Source organism: Thermobia domestica, chromosome 1 (genome assembly GCF_964235325.1).
Source record: "Thermobia domestica chromosome 1, izTheDome1.hap1.1, whole genome shotgun sequence".
NCBI lineage: Eukaryota > Metazoa > Arthropoda > Insecta > Zygentoma > Lepismatidae > Thermobia > Thermobia domestica.
This window is the reverse complement of record NC_137454.1, coordinates 41,789,198-41,812,363: the sequence shown is the minus strand read 5'-3', so window position 1 is coordinate 41,812,363 and position 23,166 is coordinate 41,789,198. Positions and strand designations below refer to the sequence as shown.

Sequence of the window (23,166 nt, the reverse complement as noted above, 5' to 3'; positions counted from 1 at the left end):
TATTTTACCGGTAGATAGCGTAGTCTCTCATTGACAACTGGTATAAATGTCATGACATTTGGATGCACGGCAACAAAGTTATTGCGTTTCAACTGTCAGTGTGTTGTGTACATCGGTCGGAAAATGAGTTTCAAACAACGAGCTGCAATTGAGTTTTGTGTTAAACTGGGTAAAACTTTTAGTGAAACACACCAAATGCTACAAAATGCATATGGTGATGAGTGTCTATCCCGTACGCAAGTTTACGAGTGGTTCAGGCGATTCAAAGCGGGTAGAGAGACGCTGGATGATGACGAAAGATCAGGCCGTCCCAGAACCGGATTATCGGAAGAAAACATCGAAAAAGTGCGTGAATTCATCAAACATAACACAAAATCGTCGGTGAAAGTTATTGAAATGGAATTAGGCATTCCTCAAACAACCGCATACCGCATTTTGACCGAAGTTTTGGGCCTTAAGAAGGTTAATTCGCGGTTTGTACCACACAAACTCACCGAAGACCAAAAAGTTGATCGAATTGCGCATTACAAAGGCATCGTTAAAAGTGCTCGGCAGGATCGAAACTTCTTGAAATCGATTGTAACTGGTGACGAGACGTGGTGTTTTGAATATGAGCCCGAAACAAAGCGGCAAAGTGCTGAATGGAGAGCGCCGGATGAAGGAACACCCAAAAAAAGTCGCTTGGTGAAGTCAAAAGTTAAGATGATGCTGATTTGTTTTTACGATTCAAAAGGAATTATCCACAAAGAATTTGTTCAGCCCGGCCAGACAGTCACTGGAGAGTTTTACTTGGGCGTCATGAAGCGTTTGCTGGCAAGAATTCGTCGTATTCGGCCCGAATATCGCGAAATCGGCAGTTGGACTCTTTTGGACGATAATGCACCATCACATCGTTCGCGACTTGTAACTGAATTTTTGGTCAAAAATCACATTATTCGGTTGCATCATCCGCCCTATTCACCAGATCTCGCTCCGTGCGATTTCTATCTGTTCCCGAAACTGCATTTGGCGATGAAAGGAAAGTGGCACGCATCGATTGATGCCATTGAGAAGGCGAAGATCGCCGTCCTAAAGACCATTCCAATAAAGGACATGGAGAAGTAGTTTGACAACTTGTTGGAGCGTGCAAATATGTGTATCGATGCAGAAGGGGAATACATTGATTAATAAAAATGATTTGTTCCAAAATGTACATTGCTTTTTCGTTTTTTTAAAACGTTCGGTTTCTTTTGGAATGGAGGGTGTAAAATAATAATGTTTAATCTTAGTAGATGAGAATATATGTTAATTTTATATGGATAATCTGTAATCATAGTTACCGTAACACAGGATATTTGTTTATTTATAATTGCCATGACAACTGAATAACTGAAAATATAATCTAATATAATAAAAATGGAGATTTGAAAAATAATGAAAGGTAATAATAATGTAAAGTGACGTGTCTGATTTAACGTTATGTAATCAAAAATTGTTGAGAATTTACGTATTAAACAAGTGTAATTGAACATGGTGACATATCTTAAAATTACTCGAACTGTGGGTTAATGTAGCGTATAAAATTAAGAATGGTAAGTTAGTCGTTACAAATTGAGGTTATTTGGGATTATTTTGAACACGTTGATTGGTTAATCGTCTGATTCAGTGTTCTTCATTAGCTATTCTGTTCTCGATTGGAGAATGGGTTGTCATTACTCGGACAATTTTCAATTAGTCTGGTAAACGTTGATACTAACGCCATCTGTTAACACCAGTAGAGTTACAACATTCTCCAAGAAAAGTCACAGCTAGAGTAATTCATGCTTATGTGTAAGTGTTACACAGCTTATGCAGTGGACTAATAAGAAAGCAAAAATAATGTATTACAAACTTGTTTAACGTCATCTGAAACACTATTTAAAATTTTGATTTTTTCTTTTTCTTTTTTTTTTTTTTAATGCCGTAAAACTAAAATGCATTTGTAAATACTTGTACTTAGTATTATAGTTGTCAAGTTACGTTTAAATTATATGTTAGATGCAATCTTGTCATTGATGTCTGCGACCAATTCATCTGTCACAATGCTCGGTCGCTCACTTCAATCTTCATCGTGAACGTTTGTGAGATCATCTTTAAACATGAGGCACCACCGTTCACTCATCACATCTTTATCGTAAACTTCACACAGCTGTGGATAAATGTCAATCGGTGTAGTTTCTCGTCAACAAAAGTCGTATGGCCTCACAACTGAAGGGATTTTTTACACGTCCTTAGGTGAATGAAGAAGTCCTTACAGAAAATGGCGGCACTGCCCCCCCACAGCGGCATTTTGCTGAAATGAGAGTGACTTTCTGGATATCCCTCGTACTATATCTGCACATGAATCCTTATCTGAAGCCGGCTCTTCGTGGCAATATTTTCGCAATGGTTTTGAGGTTATGGACATTGTGGATGCTTGACTGCAGAACCAACCGAAAGAATTATTTTCTGCTGGGACTGAAGTACTCAAAGGCTAATTCGAAAAGTGTGTTAATGTTGCAGCGGACCATATCAAAAAGTAAAACTTATTTGATTTTCCTCTGGAGATGTCAGAAACAGAGCATGCCGAACTACTCTCGTATATTGGCCTCTGTGCTGAGTGATGTTTCTACTAATTCTTTGCAATTCACAAGAATCACATTACCAAAATTGAGCCTGGACGGTCATAAGAATTTACCTAACTTTGGAACCTTCTCCTCTTTTTACGTGACTTATGGCACATACTATCTCCGCGGGACACTTGTAATGGATTACTAACGCATGATAATTTCCACTTGCAAAAATCTATCAGATGGTCTGATGGTGGAAAGATAAAATAAATTTAGTGGTTTCTGGATATTCAATTCGGAACTTCATTTTTATTATTTTGGTACTTTTAAATTTGTGTAAGTTATTCAATACAGTCGCTACAAACATTACCATTAAATATTCATTTTTATTTCACAATATTCTTATTCTATGTATTTTTTTTTTATATTTCCTTATTTTCATATATGTTGGCTACTTGTCTTTAAGTAAGCAACTTTCAGTGAAACCGACAGCTGCCACAAAAATGATTTTAGTATAAGAAAATTTATAATGGAGACTGACTCAGCTGGAATTAATCGCAGAACCAAATTTCAATGTTGATCTCACAGTAGAAGAAACAAAAACAAAAACTCTCGAGAGGAAATAGAAAAATATCACCCCTTCATATTTACTAGTACTTTGCATTCGAGTCTTTTATAGGAACATATGCAAACAGAACGATACGTACCTCAAGGCACGGCATTGAGGCAACCACATTTATTTCCAGTCTTCTGTCTTTTCCATAGATCGCTTGGCACTTCTCATCTTTTGTGTTGTTCAGTCTGGGTCCCTTGATACAGAAAAGCTTTTTACCTGCAAAACAACAAACAATTAGAGCAACCACTTAACTAATAAAATACAGTCCCTTAGCTGAACGTTTCTCAAACTTTTTTTCAAGTAAGGACCACTTTTATTAGTCAGAATGTTCTATGGACTACTATACTTTTGTTACCTTGGAAAACAAATTTACTATTTCTTTTTATCTTTTGAGCACATCATAATACTAGTATATTTTTTAAAAGTAGTGTAAATTGAAATTCCCTTTATTTTATTTTGATATTAGTAGAAGAGTACATATACACATTAGTTTCTTTTAATAATTAATGCTATCAAGGACTTTCCACTGAGTAGATAGGATAGTAATCTTTATAAAATGTTAGTCCTGGGAGAGAACGTAAAACACGCTTACTTATACAATCTCCAAACCTTCTACAGTGTGTAATACGAAATTCATTTACATTTGACTTTTTCTATCTTTCTGGACTAGTGTGTCTCAACTGCGAGTCCTGAGGACCACTTATCCCTCGAACCACAGTTTGAGATACACAGTCTTACTTATTATCAGATCTGCTAGATCCTGACTCTAGAAAAAGAAACGAAATAACACGAAGTAAGCCTTACTAGTAAAATCAGAAGTCACTCCCGACAGTAGCAGTTAACTGTCTGCTATGTATTCCACGATGGTAGGACTAGCGGAACTTCAATCGAAGAAGAACTCAGTGCAAAGGACACCTCTTAGAAATTCAGAGCCTTCGTTCCCGCAGACGGTTGGTTAATAAATGAAACGCATGGCAACCTAATAGTGCAGCGTCAGGGGGAGTAGAAGGGGGGGGGGTTGCATTGGAGTTTACCAAATCAAGTTGGCTAATGGGGTCACAACACATGGCTTTCTGTTGTCATTCGTTTAGCAGAATAACCATTGATTCTATGGTTTTCTATTTTTCGAGCACAAGTTCCAACTGTAGAGAGTACACAGTTGCATTCATCATGTGACAAGGTGCCAATAGTTCGCGATATCCCGAGCAGTTGAGTTGCCATTTCTTACGTTTCTCTTGTAAGTGTTTCTCACAGTAAAACATTTTCTTCAGTATTTTTTAAATAAATAAGTGATAGTCATTGAAACTTCTAAAATGTTTTTATGAGTTAATGCGATATATATATATATATATATATATATACTCTTTTTCAAAAAGAATATATGTATTTCGAATGCATATATTTATTAAACTTTAAGACATACGAATATGAAATTTTACACACATATTTACGAACCTTACAAGTTCAAATTACAGTTCAAAGTTTAAATTACAGATGTTCAATGTCCTCCATCAGCGACACGAACAATATCACATCGATACTCAAATTCCTCCCATACTTGGGCAAGCATGTTCTGCATCACTGATGTTATGGCAGTACGGATCTGGTTCTTCAACTCTTCCAGGTTCTGTGGGAGTGGTGGTACATAAACGTTGTCTTTAACGAAACCCCAGAGGAAGAAGTCACAGGGTGTCAAATCCGATGACCGTGGAGGCCAGCTGAGACATGCTACGTCGCCAGCTCTTTGACGACCAATCCAACGGTACGGTAGAGTTTCATTCAGATATTCACGCATTTGACGACTCCAGTGAGGGGGTGCCCCGTCTTGTTGAAAAATGAAGTTGTCTTCGTGCACCCTCACGATTGGCACGATGAGTTGATTTTGAAGGACTACGTTGGAAAGCAGTTTGAATTCGTGCAACATTTCCTTCAGGAACATGAGGGCGGCCAGGACTCTTTCCTTTACATACACATCCTGTATCTACAAACTGTCGATACCATCTGCGAATGTTCCACCCATTCGGAGGATTAATTTGGTACCTCAACCTGAAACGTCTTTGCACTGTAATCACGAAATTGCACCTCGCAAACTCTAGAACACAAAATGATCTCTGCTGCGGGGTAGCCATTTTAAACATATGACGGTTACCAAGCAAAACAGAAGACAACTGACATCCAGCGGCTATTAATATAAACTAGACTATGTATTTGTTTCTCCAATAGCCGAGCCGCAGCGATCGATAGTTTGGACAAAATAATTTTTCGTAATATGTATATTCTTTTTGAAACAGGGTATATATATTATTTTTATTTTTCAATATATATATATATATATATTGAAAAATAAAAATAATACATTCAAACCTTTTATGCTACCTGACTGATTCATTCACTGTATGGTAACTGGTCAGCGTAAATTTCGTTTGATACCCGCCACAATGCGTAAGCGTGACCTGTGTATGCGCAGACTAGCTGCGCTCCCAAGGCCACGCGGTGTAACAGCCATCTCCCACTATCCAGTACGATGCTGACTATGCACCAGAAAGCCCAGTGCATTCTTTGGTTCACGGAGTCAAAGTCGATTATCAGTGTACAACGGCTCTCTCGGAGAACTTAACCACGACAAACCGCACCTGATGACAAAACTATTCGACGACGGTTTAATCAGTTTAGAGACACATGGAGCGTGGAGAAACAACATTCGACAGGCCGGCCAAGGACATCAGAAAAAAAAAAATGTGGAACGTATCCGCCAGTCTTGTGTTAGGAGCCCAAAGAAATCAATCGCTCGAAGAACGGATTCCAAAAACAACAATTCAAAATGTACTGTACAAACGGCTACGCCTTCATGCCTATAAAATTCAGTTAAGACATGAAATAAAATCTACTGATCGCCCTAAGCGTACTACTTTTGCTACTTTTATGCTGCAGGAAATTGATGCCATTCGCCAATTTTCTGACGAAAGTGTTGTTTACTGATGAAGCAACGTCTCACATTAATAGTTGTGTGAATCGGTGTAATAAGGCAAATACACTATCAGTTTAACTGAAGGAATTCGTTCAGTTCAGTCAGTTCTTCATGTGGTTATCTGGACTGAAGAACGGTTATTTTGGACTGAACAAACGGACCGTCTTTTGCTACAATAACTGTACTATTAACTGAAGGAAACGCACACTTGTCTTAGTTCAGATCTCTCAGTTCAGGTCCTGCCATCATGGCAGCTAGTAAAAGTGAGGCATTGTTGGCTTTTATTGAAGCCTACCGTGCTCATCTCAAACTTTGGGACATACAACATGTGCATTATGCGAATAGGTATAAAAGAAGGTAGGCGTATGATGTGTTACATACAACACTAAAAGAGTTGGAACCTCAGGCAACACACAATACTGCTATTAAAAAAAATAAACAACCTACGATTTAGGAAGGAACTGCAGAAAGTGAAAGAATCCAAAAAATCGGTGACTGGAGGTGAAGAAGTGTACGTTTCAAAGCTTTGGTATTTCAAGGAACTTACAAGTACACTCCACACATCATCTAATGAAACTGAAGGAACTGAAGGACTGAACTCTATTAACTGATGGTATTCCACACACTATCAGTTCAGTTCATCATACGATCGGTTAGGTCAGTTTCTAGCTCAGCTGGACTGATCAGTTGAAACTTATAGTGTATGGGCCCTTTAACTGTCGCATTTGGGAATCGAAAAGCCTAATGAAATCCACGAGTATGTTCGTGATACTCCAAAACACAATGTGTGCTGCGGGTTACTTCATGACAGAATTATTGGACCTTTATTTTTTGTTGAAAGAACTATTACAGGCAGCATTTACCTGGACATGCTTGAACTGTTTGTGTTCCTTAAATTGACGAAATCGAACAACAGACTGGCAAGCGTCTCAGTTTTATGCAAGATGGGGCCCCGCCCCACCAGCACTGTGATGTACGCAATGCACTGAATGCTCGCTTTCCAAACTGTTGGATTGACAGAGAAGCCTCCACTACATGGCCTCCCAGCAGTCCAGACCTTATCCATTTGAATTTCTTTTTCTGGGGGTATATCGAAAACATTGTGTACACAGAAAAAATTCGCGACTTGGTACATCTTCAGCAACGCATTTTTGCCGCCATCTTGACTGATACTCCTGATATGGTTCAACGCACGTGGAGTGAAGTTGACCACAGATTGGACGTATGCAGGGCAACAAACGAAACACACACTGAAATTTACTAAGGTATGTATAAAAACTTGATATTTTCTACACATTTTAAGGCTAAAACCATTGAAGTACCTTTAACGATTTTTTTATAGTAACTAATCAAAATCCCGGCATTCTTTTTCGATGACCCTATATATATATATGTCCAGTTAAACATCCATAACTCGATTTTTTTTTCACATTCCCTTGAATTCTCCATAACAATCAATATTAAAATAACCTCCATAAGTCGACTGTTTAAAAATTACAACCTCGATAAATGAAATTTTAAGGATTTCATAATCATATTTAAAAGCCTCGTTAACTCGAACTTTGGTATCTGCAAACCTCTCCACGTCGAAGTTTACATCTATAGTTCGAATTTCACTTGATGTGATATCGATAGCTCTATGCTATAGTTCTGTGCTTTTGCGTAATTGTCATTGTTGCTAATGTGTATTGTAACTGTGTTTTAATCATGTCTAGACATGAAAATCAAAACAATATATGTACGTTTTATTTTTACTAGTTATCTTATTTAATTTAAGGAACTTTGTCAACTTCGAGTTACTGAGGCTGCACGAATAAAACTTCGAGTTATAGGGCCACTTCTAATCAGGAACGCGGAGTCTCGGTACCTTGAATATTTGTTGTGGCACCCTGATTACCCGGGAACTCGAATTTTTGTCTATTCAGCTTCAAGTTATCTATATCCCACTGTGTATATAGTGTATATCAATTAGAGGAAGTGATTTCTTACACAATGAACCAACCTTGTGTTTACGAATAATCTGCTTTTAACATCTACGCCTTATATGTCAGCATCGTTTCCATTATATCTCGCAGTCTTGACCGATCGTGATATACTAATATCAAGTACAGAAGCTATTATGAGCAAACAAAAGTAGAACTCTAAGTAGTTACGAATTTCTATATGTCTCGCAAGTATTTTTTTGAACTATAAAAAATAATATAAGACGTTAAAGAGATGCAAAGTTTTCATTAAAATACAATTAAAAAGGCAAGAAAAATTTGTGTGATAAATTTAGCTGGTTGGATTTGAGTTTAGTGTCCCTTTCAGTACAGAGGCTGTATTACACGACCTACAGCTTAACCCTTTATTCGGCACTGTTGCTTACAAGCAACATCGCATTGTATTGCGTTATCCGCACGAATTATAACTTCAGTGATCATTTAATTGACATTACTGCTTTCATACAATATTCATATACATGATTTGCGGGTCGCTTGCTTAGATATTTCTGATCTTTGTTAACAAGGGACAGTCAAATTTAGTATTGTAGAAGCTTTATCTCCTACGTTCTGCGAAAGTTCTTTTTTTAAATTATTTTTTTATTTGTAATTTCTTGGACTGTAGGAAGATATTTCAACGAAACTGGCTAGTTACTGAAAATATTCTTAGGACATTTGATCATAATAGGGCAATGCTGCTCAGTATCAACACGTAAGACATATTTTAGGCAATTTTGCTTTGAAATAAACATCCTGTATTTTGTAACCAAAATACAAAAATACTTTAAAAATTACGAAATTATCACCAGAAAGACATGGTTCAACCACAAAAACAAACTAAATATTTTAATGGTAATGCTATCAACGCTTGCCAATTAAAGGGTTAACGTGGGATCCGAAACACATTTGTATTTTGTGTGGTGCAATTATTTTTAACGAAACTGCCCCAGTTTCCAATAACAGATACTATGTGAAACAACACATGTTTCAGTTAAATTCTGAATATAACATATTTTCCTTTCTTCACCTTAAAAATCTTAAAACCTCCCTTTTACTCTCTGAAAAAATCTGACAATCTTACGAGCAGTCTACTACAGACCATAAAATTCTCCTGATGTAGTGGCGGTTTTGGTTGTTTGAGAATGGGTTCACGTGATGCCAACCAATGATTACGTATCGTAAAGGAAACCTTTCCATCGCATATCAGCACTTAACCAAAAAGAGATCCTTCCCTTATGAGAAACAAAAACGTAGGCATTTGTTCATCTCGCTTTCTGAGCTGCAGCCAACTCACGTGGAGCTCCATCGTTACGGTTTACATCGTTCCTCACGCTGGTGGAGGTGTTTGCGAATAGTTTGCGAGGTGTTTGCGCTTCAATTAAACGCTTCACCTAATCTCGCGTTTTAGTCATTATCAGACTCGGCTAATTTATATTTTGTTATGGTGTTTCCATAATTTTGATACCTATGTGATGTGTGACATACCGTCGTCTGAGATTCAATACCGCGTAAGTAATATTTCACCAATTTTACAGGAGAGACAAAAAAATATTTAAAAACTAGCTTCAGCCTCATCATACGCGGTATTACTTGGAGAGAATAACAGCCATTTATCATGATATAGGTGTACTACTTAGCCAGATAATGCGCCATCCTATACTGATTCTAATGGTATCAAAAACTCAAAGCAGACTGGGCAGCGCACCAGCACAGTGAATCGGAGAGTAGATTTTGATTCTATACCCATTCTTTTTATTCTTTAACTTTTATCCAAAATATAAATGAAATGAAATCTTTAAGTTTCACGTCCCACGGTTATGCCGGCTAGGCTAAAGGAGACGGTGATGATAAGAAATACATGAAATGGTGGAATGAAGAAAGTGGGAGGAAATGGAAGAATCCCTACAAAACCCACGAACACGATATTTGGCCACTATAAAGCTCACTTGGCGCGAGCTGGGATCGAACCAAGAATTCCATTCACCAGAGGTAAACGCTCTAGCACTGAACCACCACGGCCCCTTTATCGAAAACAACCAATCAATATTTTCTTTTCGAGTCTACAAATATATACATACACGGGTACCGGAGTGTATTATTTTAATATGATAAGGAGTAGCCAGAAACAAAAACATGCATTTTGAGGCAAATTTTAATGGAGAGAGTTACAGCTTAGTATATATCCACACCAAATCTGCTTGTTACATGAAGAATGTCCAACTTTTATTCAATCTCAGTTGGACTCCATAACATACAGTTGAGCTTATGAGTTCAATGATCCTTTTTCCAGCATAGAGGCACTGTGGAATGTGGACCTGAGGCCTAAACGTGCAGTATAAACTACACATACTCCCATCAGAAATCACACCCGCCAAACACTCTTTTATGCCATCTTCTCTATTAGATGACTGAAACTCATCACAGAAATTCATATAGCAAGTTCTCGTACTACTTCTTGTACATCAGAATCTGGTTATTCGTCAATTATTACCTCTCGGATCATGAATATGAAACGAAAGACAACTGAAGCAAAATTAAATAATGGACAGTTGTTAACGAAAAATTGGTTACTTACCAATAAATCCTGCCATAGTGAAACTAGACACCCTCCACACGTTTCGAAACAACAACAATAACCGGCTTCAAATCTGGATTTTGGCAACATTCACAGAATCTGGTTATCTACCTTTGATGTATATTTTGGATGTAGCAATAGTGACGTAATATAGACATCGCTCTTCCTTCAACTCAACTCATTCTTTCGCACTGTGCTCTGCTCGTGGTATTTTAGCATCCTTTACTTATTTTATATTCATTCTATTTCTTTTTCTACACTTTTTTCTCTCATCCGCTTTTATCCTTGTTACCTTACCACTGAAGACGAACTAGCTTGTTGTTCAGAAACGTGTGGAGAGTGTCCCAAGGTAAGATTTATTGGTAACTAACCAATTTTTTGTTAATTTAAATCATCATCTCATGCGTTTACATAATAATTTTAATGGATAGCTGTCCTTACCAACAATACTAAGAGTATTGGGAACAGGTTGTCCTTGGAGATTCTCCGTCGGTTGCACTGGGTTAGTAAGATGATAAGCTATCCCTGAGATCGTCAGTTCTCCTTCATATAAGGGCGTCAATGAGAGCACCACCTAGGAAAAAAAAAAAAGTGCACAATTTTAATTTAACCATGTATAACATACATTGTCTGCATATTGCTATGGTATAGCAACAAGACATTCTTATTTAACACCAACTAACTGATCTAACATATTACAATTATTTTATACTGAACATTTGGAATTTATACTTTTCCTCGAATATGTAGTTTATTGCCCAACAATAAGGCTGCAACAAAATTGTTGCAATATTTTTAACTTCGTCTAATGGATTTCACGGAATTCTCTCTTTCCTAGCTCTCAACATCATGTGAAACAATGTGTTTTATTATCATCTGTTCCTCGGCATTTATCGTCTGTTAAGGAATGGATGCTTTCGTATGAACACAATCATTAAAAAGTAAGAAGAATGGTTTACATCTGAAAAATTCCTTAGATTTCTGTGCAGAAGTTCTTCCGCTCATAGAACTTATTTGCGCCTGCTGTTTAAATAGATTTCTCCACATGCTGTTAGCTTTCCTCTAATTCTTAGCAAAAAGTCTGGAACTTGAATAATAATAATAATAATAAAATAATAATAGAGAGAGAGAGTTTACTGGACCCCCAATTATCAAAGAAAAATAAAATATTTTATTTTTTCGTTAAACAGGCAGTAACAATTCACGAATGCTGTAATATAACATCACATAACTCTAATATAATAAGCAGATTACAAAAATATAAGGAAGGAAAAAACAAACAAACAAACACAAACACAAACACACACACACACACACAAAGCCAAAATACCCAGAAGAAACTGGTAATTCAAATTTCTGATCCTATTCGATAATAATTATTTGTAAAAAAAAAAAAAAAAAAAAAAAAAAAAAAAAAAAAAAAAAGTACAAGTCACATTTATCTTACTTTACATATGTTTATTTTATCTAGGGGAATTAGTTAGCCCAAAGTGCCATATGTTCAGAATGAAAACTCGCAACTAGACCGAAGATCGAAAACCAATTTCCGAAATACCACGTCGGTGAGCTAGACACTATTAAATTTAATTTTTCCAAGGCTATATTACTCATTTTTGAAATGGTTGTTCACGCTAATTCAGGTAACGTATATATAGAGGATATAAAAATAGGTTATAAAAATATACGTTACCTATTTCTCGCCAGATGTATCTGAAACTATCTTTGAATCCAAAGCGCCATCATAAAACGCATCTTTCAATAGGGAAAATTAAAGAAGGCAATTAGTGCCGTACCACGCAAGCAAATAGGATGTGAAACCATCGTTACATTGGGTTTCGTTAAGAAGTTGTTACTTTATAGAAAGTTCATGTAGGGTATCACTCGTTGCTCGTCTTAAGTATCGAACCTCTTATCTTCCGATACCTTTAAGAAGATATTGCTTTATTTCCAAAATATTCCCTTTTCACTCACTGTGTTGCCTTATGGGAGAAATTTATCGTGGTCGTCAGAAATTAATAACATCGACTGATGTGCGGCCATTTTTGAAACATTTGTATCACTCTTGTTTGAGACTCGGCCTAGTTTCCAAATATTTTCAACGCATCTCCATAAAGGATACCCAAAAATAGGTATAAAACTTCAAAAGAATTGTGATTCTTTTTTTAAAAAATATATATTGTTTTGAAGAAAACAACAATTTCCAGATGTTCAGCTATTTATTGTTACAAATGGACACAATATAACGTTTAAGCGAAGAAGTGCATTGTGATTTTCGCTAGACCACTACTTATCTTGCTGCCAGGCCGAAAAATAATATACGCATTCCGCTAGTCAAATATCTCGGACCATCAGCCACTAACAATATCAAAAACTCTTCAGTAACTTCGGTTGGTAAGTATAATTACGTAACTATAAGCAGATCTGCACTACTAAACTTTATGTTTACAGGACAGTAAAATATATTCAGCTTTCATAGAGAATGATTTAAAGTTACATATTAACTTTTCTGTGTTTCTCCATTACAAACCTCCGACAAGTGAATCCTCATTACTACACATTACATTTTAAGACTCTAATTAGACCATTTGTCTCTAAGTTTGCATTTTAAATACTTACTGATTGAGCAGAATTTCCTTCCAACGTCAGCGAGTCTATGCACTGATTTAGTACCACATCATCACTTTCATTGTAGGACTCATTGTCTATTTTCTTGTTCGAGTCTTTGAACTGGAATGTCCATTGCAACTTCACATTTTTCAAAGGCAATGCGATTTGAAAAGGATTGTAGAGAACCACCTGAAGCGTTACGGGCTCTGTGTATGAATTAAAAAAAGATAAATACATAAAAAGGACAAAAAAATATGACTGCATAGAAAGCAACAAATTCAGCTTTACTTATGAACAACACATGAACATTAAATAACAAGTTTATAAGATTACAAAAACTAATTGCTGGCATGGCGGGAAACAAAGAGCATCAGTTTGGAGATTTCGAAGAAGTAATAACTACATTTTATTTTATTTTATTTATTTATTTATTAGTAGTAGCCTCTAGACGATGTTGCTTTGTTTCAAACGAACTGGACATTTGTAAACTTTTTTTTTTTTTTTAATATAACCATTTGGATAATGAATAAGGGAAAACATAACACAAAAAAGTGAAGAAGTGAATGATTGGATCGGAACTCGAACCCGAGATCTTCGACAAACCGTGCCGGTGCATTATATACTACACTACCCATTCCGCTTTCCAGAACAGCTACACACTCTCTCATTCCTGAAGTCGGTACTCTGCACCTCTCCACCCTCACCCGTACTACAACCTAGCCGTTGTGCTTGGAGAATCCAGTGTCCATATATTGAGAACGCCTTTTGACGGTTGTAATAATAATAATAATAATAATAATAATAATAATAATAATAATAATAATAATAATAATATATACATACATACAGACTATGTGATCAAAAGTATCCGGACACCTCCAAAACATACACTTTTCATATTAGGTGCATTGTGCTGCCACCTACTGCTAGGTACTCATTATCAGCGACCTCAGTAGTCATTAGACACCGTGAGAAAGCAGAATGGGGCGCTCCGCGGATCTCACGGACTTCGAGCGTGGTCAGGTGATTGGGTAAAACTTGTGTCAGAAGTCTGTAGGCGAGATTTCCACACTCCCAAACATCCCTAGGTCCACTGTGTCTGATGTCATAGTGAAGTGTAAACGTGAAGGGACACGTACAACACAAAAGTGTACAGACCGACCTAGTCTGTTGACTGACAGAGACCGCCGACCGTTGAAGAGGGTCGTAAAGTGTAATAGGCAGACATCTATCCAGACCATCACAAAGGAATTCAAAACTGCATCAGGATCCACTCCACGTACTATGACAGTTAGGCGTGAGGTGAGAAAATATGGATTTCATGGTCGAGCGGCTGCTCATAAGCCACACATCACGCAGGTAAATGCCAAACCTAATTTTTTTAAGCCTTCTTCCATAATAGACTAGCACCAACCGTAGAAATTGGATCTTTCTGACGCCTCGCTTGGTGTAAGGAGCGTAAACATTGGACGATTGAACAGTGGAAAAACGTTGTGTGGAGTGACGAATCACGGTACACGATGTGGCGATCCGATGGCAGGGTGTGGGTATGGCGAATGCCCGGTGAACGTCATCTGTCAGAGCGTGTAGTGCCAACAGTAAAATTCGGAGGTGGTGGTGTCATGGTGTGGTCGTGTTTTTCCTGAAGGGGGCTTGCACTTCTTGTTGTTTTGCGTGGCACTCACAGCGCAGGCCTACATTGATGTGTTAAGCACCTTCTTGCTTTCCATTGTTGAAGAGCAATTCGAGGATTGCGATTGCATCTTTCAACACGTTCGAGCACCTGTTCATACTGCACGGCCTGTGACGGAGTAATTACAGGACCATAATATCCCTGTAATGAACTGGCCTGCACAGAGTCCTGACTTGAATCCTATAGAACACCTTTGGGATGTTTTGGAACGCCGACTTCGTGCCAGGTCTCACCGACCTACATCAATACCTCTCCTCAGTTCAGCACTCCGTGAAGAATGGGCTGCCATTCTCCAAGAAACCTTCCAGCACCTGACTGAAAGTATGCCTGCGAGAGTGGAAGCTGTCATCAAGGCTAAGGGTGGGCCAACACCATATTGAATTCCAGCAGTACCGATGGAGGGCACCACGAACTTGTAAGTCATGTTCAGCCAGGTGTCCGGATACTTTTGATCACATAGTGTATATATATATAATGTGTGTGTGTGAAATAACAACTGTCAAAAGGTGTTCTCAATATATGGACACTGGAGTGTCCAAGCATAGCAGTTAGGCTGTGGTACAAGTGATGTGGTTTGAGTGGGGAGCATCGATTTCAGAAGTGAAAGAATCTGTGGCTGTTAACGCATCGGCATGGTATGCCGAAGTTCCCGGGTTTAAGTCACGGTCCAGTCATTCACTTTTTCACTCTTTGTGCGTTACTGAATTCGCACTACAGAGAATCTGGTTTAAAAAAAAAAAAAAAAAAAAAAAAAAAAAAAAAAAAAAAAAAAAAAAGTGTTTCATCCTTTCATTAATATAAAACATATTTCAAAATAAAGATGTTAGTTAAGCAAAATAAAATAATTTTAAAATACACAAACACATACTTTAGAATTGAATGTCTCTTGTCTCATATGGGTACTGCCTCATGCAGGTAAGGAAACTGTACAAGGCAGCTGAACATAAACAGCTTCAATTTGGAACAAATCAACAAAATAATGTTCTATAGCATGCTTCAGGACAAGGGTTGGAGAAGCAATTCCTTGTTTCTAATCTGTAACCGCCATTACAAGTCAAATGTACTGTCAGGAATATTTTACCTTTCTTTCCAACATTACATTATTTAACACTGCATTATACAATTTTGTAGTGTTTTAACATAATAATAAATTAGAATCTAACATTTTGTTACTGAGCAGCTGTCGTTTCGTTGACGAATTGACAACACAACATACTTGCGACTTACGCCTCATTCAGACTATTCGGCGTTTGCCGCGTGCTGCATCTGGCACGGCGAGGTGACTATTTGATTACCATTAATATATATGAGGCTTTTCAGATTATTTGGCCATGGCATTTCACCACGTGCTGCTGCCGTAAACATCACGGCGCCGTTCAAGACGCGCCGCGACGCCGCGCCGTGCACGGCATGTTGATTACTATTGTCGCTTATGGTTCTCTTCAGACTAGACGGCGCACGCCTGACAAAATTCTGTTTGTTAGTTTATTGAAAGGTGATAAAAGGAGTTGCTTTTGGCTATCTTAAGAAATTCATTTCATGGAAGATATAGAAACATTACTTAGTTTGGTGAAGGAAAATACTGTGGGACAAATCTTTCGAGTCATACAAGTCCAAGAACGAAAAATCAGCTACTTGGAGGGAGGTTTGCAACAGACTGAATTCCAATTTATTTTCTCTAACAATTCATCAAAGGTTGCTATCGACATACGAAAATAATTACAAAAACTTTCTTTCATCACTTCGTAAGTCACTAAGTAATAGCACAAATGCACCAGCTACAGGTCTTTGAATATTCACGAAATAAACCCATTTCCTTCCTCTATGCCTTCGTCTTTTAGATTTTAAGTAGAACCAGTACAAATATAATAACCTATCTCGATCATCCATACTCTCTCTATCGTAAAAACGACAGGTCAGTTTGGCCGGCAAAAAAGCTGCCGTGATGTTCACCACAAAAGCCGTAAGTTTCATGGCACGACTTTTGTACACATGGCGCGGCGCCGTTCACGGCACGGCATGAGTGTGAAAGAGGCCTTACAGTATCCCTTATGTATTGAGAAGAACTCCACAGAAGAATTGTTTATTTGATCCTTCATTACATTTCAAAATAGTACTTTATATGTAACAGAACTCCAAAGGAATTTGAAGATAAATTGGAAGTTTGTTAACATTCAGTCAAGGCAAGTTGTAGATTGATGTTTCCACTCTAATGATTCAAACACATATACACTAGAAATAATACTAATAAAAGAAATATCTTACCACGAACCACACCGGTCGGCCGTGAAGAATTATTAGTCTTGTCTGAATACAACTGCAGATAAGGCTTAAATAGAATAGGAATAGAGCCTTGAACTTCCGAAAGAAGCATCTCTTCTAATTTAAACCACCTGCAAATAAAATATAGTAATATTTCAATGAGTTATGTATATTAAATAGTAACTCATACTCGAGGGAAATATGTAACATTACTACATGAACAAAATGGATGTTTTGTAATGGAACCTACCTTGTATTTTCTGCAGGATCATCCATGAAACTGACGCCTGATGCAGGAACAACATTTTCCTCCTTTGGTGTAAGCTGTAGCCCAAGGAGCACTTGGATCTGATTTCCATCTACTACCGGCAACGGAAGAACTGGAAGCTCTCCCACTTGGGACTCTTTGGCAGAATGTAATTGCTACAAATAGAAATGAAAACAATAATACGATTTCTTCTTTCTTATTAAAGAAATATTGCCATTTACCGTCTTCATATCTGCCTGACGAGTCAGGAAAATATAATGATAAATAACAGAGACTGATTCTTTAAAAAATATTCTGCAGTCAACAAAAATGTAGATCTCTCTCTCTCTCTCTTCTTTTTAAAAATTGTTATCTTAACCGAAATTCAATAATATGAAAGAAATCGTGAAATGAAGGAAGTGGGAAAACTAGAGAAAACCCTATACACGGATGGTGCTTTTTCATTATAAGCCTACTTGGTGCGGGCTAGGATCGAACCAGGGACCTCACACAACACAGGTAAGGCTAATAGTATGAAATAATCATTTTTGATATACAAGGGCAGTCGAAAAGTTTCCGGAATTCTGTTGCAGCTCTTTATACCTACATTATAACTACACATTTACTTCAAAATAGGCATCTTCGGAACACATACACTTACTCCGCTGTTCCTGCCATTGCTGGAAACATAGACGAAAGTCCTCTTTTGGTATCTTCCGAAGTTCAGCCGTCACGTCGGTTTTAATCATCATCTACAGTGGTGAAATGGGTACCTTTGAGGCTACTTTGTCCTTAAAGCATTATCACCGTAAACTGTTTTAAGGCTATCAGAGTCCCAGGAAGCAGATTTTTCCAATTCGCATATTGTACTATCCTATGTGATGTTGTAAACAAACAATTCCACACGTCAGTGTTTACAAATACCACCATGTGGTTCGGCAAGAAGATTTCACACCAAATGGATCTACAATCACTTGCAGACGATGACTTCTAGCCCCTCCCACGGAGCAGACGACGACATCGGAACAGCAGCGCCACCGCCACCCAAGGAACCCTATAAATCGGATGGACAAAGGCAATTCGGGACCAGTTTTCTGGTGTCCCTCCTATTGTTTGCTTCGAAACATTAGTAGTAACCTATCCCCTGGCCTCTAGTCTACTTCGGGGCTCTGACTGGAAATCCTAACCTCAGCCGCTTAGACTGCTTCGGGGCTCTGTTGGCCACTTAACCTTCCCTCTGCTTGCTTCGGGGCTCTGCAGAGATCCTGTCTGTGACCTTACGGTCAAAGACCATCTATAACTAACCTTTGATAACTAGAGAGATTAATTTGTACAGTATTTTGTGAAAATACTTTTATAGAGAAATTTTATAATAAAATCGGTAGTGCGAGTTCGATTCGGGGCACACTTTTTATTAACGCTCTACCTATACCTATATGGAACAAAGTTTTACAATATAAACTTAGGTTAGCGCGTTGCTTGAACTGCCACATTACGCCAACTGATCACCCATCACACACTCCTCTGTTCAACTACGCTTCTCGTACACTGCCTGTTATCACCTCAAATTCATAATTAGGCAACCCAAGGACTGCACTGCATAAGATTCATTGTGACTGCATCATAAATGCCAAAACTACAACATTTCCGGAATTTTTTTTAACTGCCCTGGTATATGAATAATTCGCACAGCCTTCTCCATTTATTTCATGACTTTCTAGGCATTCCAAAATAAACTCTACATAAAGAGCATGTTGAAATTTTACACAAATTGAAATTTTGAACAAAAACAAATATATTTTAGAGTTTACATTAAAATCAAAGAACCCACATTAAAACATTGACCAAACAAATCTAGATAAAAATGTAATATAATTTCGTAAAGTAAAATAATCTTGCAACAAACAACGTAACAATCACTTCACTGAGGTTCAATTCACTATAACGCCAGCTAAGATGGTGTCACCGTTCTATTTGGTGGGCTTATTTATACATACATCACGTACAACTCTCCACATTTCATTAGAATTAAAGAATACATAAGAAATGTTGAATATAATGAATCTTCAACTGCAGGTCTATCCAAACTTTTACAGGAAACATAAGGAATTTGAAAACATTAGGATAATGAAAGGCACTTCTTTATTTACCACTGCACCTTTTCTTTTTAAGTTTCGCTGCCCAAACTCCTCGAGTATATAATGCTTACAATGATAGTGAAGCAAAGAGAAATGTTACGTACCTGATGTGAATAAAAGAACTCTCGTAAAAAGGCTGCTTGTTGGGCCGCAGACTGTCGACTATCAGGTGACATTACACGAGAGAAAGCCTCGGCGGCGTCTTCTATCATTTTTAAACATGAAGCCTGTCGCCCAATTGCAAAATGTATGTGATCTTCTGCAAAATTCCACGTTTTGGTTGCATAAATCTGCGGGAAACAAACAAAGTTGGAACATAAATAATACATATATTCAATAATGTAACAGGTATGTAAGTTTTATTCACGTAATACCAAATATGAACATGAACTTAAAAAAACTGTTTTAATATTTTTATCCTTTAACAACTTAAAGAACTAAACTGATACATAATTACAAATATTAACTTGGACTAACCTTAATATAAATCTTTCATTTAACAAGCGGAACACAGACTGTGAATCGAATTCAGAAGCTCTCCGACTACAAATTTCGTCCCTGACTCAGCTCGGCAAACAAATATAGCGCCGACGGACTGCTTGTCCACCAAATTTCGTTCACATCCAGCCAGTAGTTACCAAGAAATAAAGTTCCACATATAAGCCGAATTGACCCTGTCCCTGACTAACCTCGGCCACCAAATATAGCGATTTTCATTCCTTAGACAATGGGCTACTTGCCCATCAAATTTTGTTCAGATCCGGGCAGCAGTTACTAAATCATAAAGTGCCACAATCACACACGCATACACGTGGAGTGAAACTAACTCGTATGCTTACGTCAGGAGCTAATAATTGCCGATCTTTTACAATGGGAACTGAGTAGAAAAAGCTGCTAAAAGATGGGGAGATCCCACTGAAAATGCTGGCAACTTTTAAATGATAGACGTATACCACGGTCAGTTCACGTGCAAGTTAAAATTTTTATTTCTAATCTTTCATCTACCTTTAAATAGAAACTGTCACGTCCAAAAGTAAAGCAGCAAAGGGTATTTTTTCCCAATTACTATGAGATCCATTTCAGTCAGGCTTTCAGTACATTAAAAAGCTTATATAAGCCGCTTGAAGAGTTGACTTATGAAAGTGCAGAGAACTGCAAAAACATAAATAATGATATATTGTGGCAATTTCAAGACAATTGACATAGACACGGGATAGTTCATAATTTACGATTCGTATCTGGGCAACTGCTATAAAGAACAATATCGTGTCATCCAGCATTACCAAATTCCAGGCAACAAGTTCATGGGTATAGGATTTAAAGGTCATTTTAATAGTGTATCTATTTCGTAAAATCAGAAAATATTGGAGAGCGTAACTGAGTAGAAATTGATTTCGACAAGTATTTAAGAATGAAGTAAAACAATCAATACTGGAACATGATTTGAGTCCTGCTGAGGTCACTAATGCAGATCAGTCCGGGTTCGAAACAGAAATGAGGTCTGGTCGGACTTTGGAGTTGCCATGGGTTTATTATCAGCAACTACTCATTCGTAGATGATTGTGACACTAATAAAGATGGACAGACTCTATTTCCATTGCTGTATGTTTTGGAATCAGAACCCACAGATCAGTTTCCGCAGTCAATAGAACCCCGACTTTCCTAACTTAAAAGTATTTGCCAGAAAGGTCTCTAATTTGTGCAAGGAGAATCTGAAGATGTTTCTAAAGCACGTATTGTGGCCAAATATAACAGATTGTCCAAGTGCCTTCTGTTGTTGGAGTCCCGGAAACCAAATATGAATGATGAACACTTCAATTCGATAGTTCCGAAAGGAGCACAACCTAGTAGGAAGCTAATTTCTGGAAAAATCTTATTCAACCTGCAAACGTTTATTTTTCTCCATGGTTCAGACATCAACTTTTGGAATCATGAATTATTTTCTACTTTTACAATACGTTGTGCACTTTCAATTTTCGGCCCCAAGGTTCAAAAAAATGATTCGATACCCGTTTTTCAAATGCCGGTATTTATCAGACAGACCTGCCTCATTCGAAACACCTGTACAATTCTGCTTCGAACACAGTCTTGCCAACAACACGTGTTACGAAGGTGACTGTTCACATCTGACATTCATAGTGTGTTCGTTTTGAAAAAATGCTTGTTGTGATCACTGTCTGCTTCAGAACTTACGCACGTTCTGTCACCACCTTAGGAAATCTTGTGTACTTTTCGAGGTATGTGTGGAAATTAATACCGCATTAATGCTTCTTTTAGATTGATTTTTTGATTGATATCCCTGCAGGTATTTTGTCCTCATACCATCTCCTATCTTAAGTCATAACCTGGGGAGCGCCATTAAGCTCCAGGCCCTGGTCGCTATCTTTAATTTTCCTTATAGCGTATTCCACGACAAAAGTGGTGATAACGCATTCCCTTTTTCAGCTCGTTCTCGGTGTGAAACCTCGCAGATAAGTATTTCTCTCCTCAAAATTTAGTTTGAGTTTCATTTACATACCTCTTTATTAAGCTTTAATAACAAAATAAAAATATAAAAATGTGTTTAATTAATAAAGATTAATTAATTAATCTTTATTAATTGAACGCATTTTTATTAGATTAATAAAATAAATCACTTTTTGGTATCAATTGCCTGCCTTTTCTCTTGGCATATGAAGAAGCTTTTATTCCTGTTGCTTCCACAATCTGATGATACTCTTGTTGCGAAAAGGTCCAAAATGCCTCTCGGCAGCTCTATTAATATGCTCTTTAGCGTATTTAATAACTTTTAGCTTGAAACTATCTGTAAACGAAAACAGTTTCGATACTTTTCAAATGTTTTTTAAACAACTTCTATAAACTGTCACGTAAAGTAGATTGCTAGTTTCCACGTACACCAAGAAATAATGCGATATTCGTGCAATGTTATTTAATCAAGTCAGTGTCACCTTAATAATCACAGTGTTTATTCTGCGGTTAGCAACATGTCGTTATCAGTTTCTTTATACTTACTCCAAAACAACTAGTTTCATTACAACGGTAATATAAACAAATCCAATTGTACTACATGGTTTTTCTGATAATTTGTGTAAGGATGTCGTTATTGTTTTAAGGCGTTCATACATGCAAGACATGAAAATTAAATACATTTACATAGATGCAGAGTTAGTACTACCCAAAAAAGGTGCGTATTATACATGGCAAAATAAGGTATGCGGATACTAACCTGATACGCTTGTCTGTAACACCGTAACGAATGTTTTCTTTGTCCAGCTTTTGAAAACCTGTGTCCCGCAAGGACCATATGAAACGCGTATTTTCGAACCATATGAGGCTTAGTGTGAAGAAAACAATAAGCTGCCTGCTCCAGAAGAAGAGCACTTCTTAAATCAGAGTCTTCGCTCGTCATTCGAATGTACTGCTTCGCAGCTTCCCCGAAGAAACTTCGGCCTCGGAGGCATTCCGTGCTCAATAAAGTCGCTCTGGTTGCAAATTGAGGCATCCTGAAATA

At 37.4% G+C, this 23,166-nt stretch overlaps 1 protein-coding gene across 1 annotated transcript in view; it reads right to left on the bottom strand.

Annotated features, from left to right (window-relative positions):
- The window catches only part of l(3)76BDm (trafficking protein particle complex subunit 8 homolog l(3)76BDm), a 117,061-nt gene that overhangs the window by 31,884 nt on the left and 62,011 nt on the right, over positions 1–23,166 (bottom strand). Inside the window, exons 11-17 of the mRNA XM_081756935.1 lie at positions 22,882–23,158; positions 19,760–19,945; positions 17,521–17,693; positions 17,274–17,401; positions 13,325–13,521; positions 11,150–11,282; positions 3,275–3,399 (exon numbers count right to left, since the gene is read on the bottom strand). Coding sequence (XP_081613061.1) covers positions 3,275–3,399; positions 11,150–11,282; positions 13,325–13,521; positions 17,274–17,401; positions 17,521–17,693; positions 19,760–19,945; positions 22,882–23,158 — 1,219 coding nt within the window. The remainder of the gene's footprint in view (positions 1–3,274; positions 3,400–11,149; positions 11,283–13,324; positions 13,522–17,273; positions 17,402–17,520; positions 17,694–19,759; positions 19,946–22,881; positions 23,159–23,166) is intronic.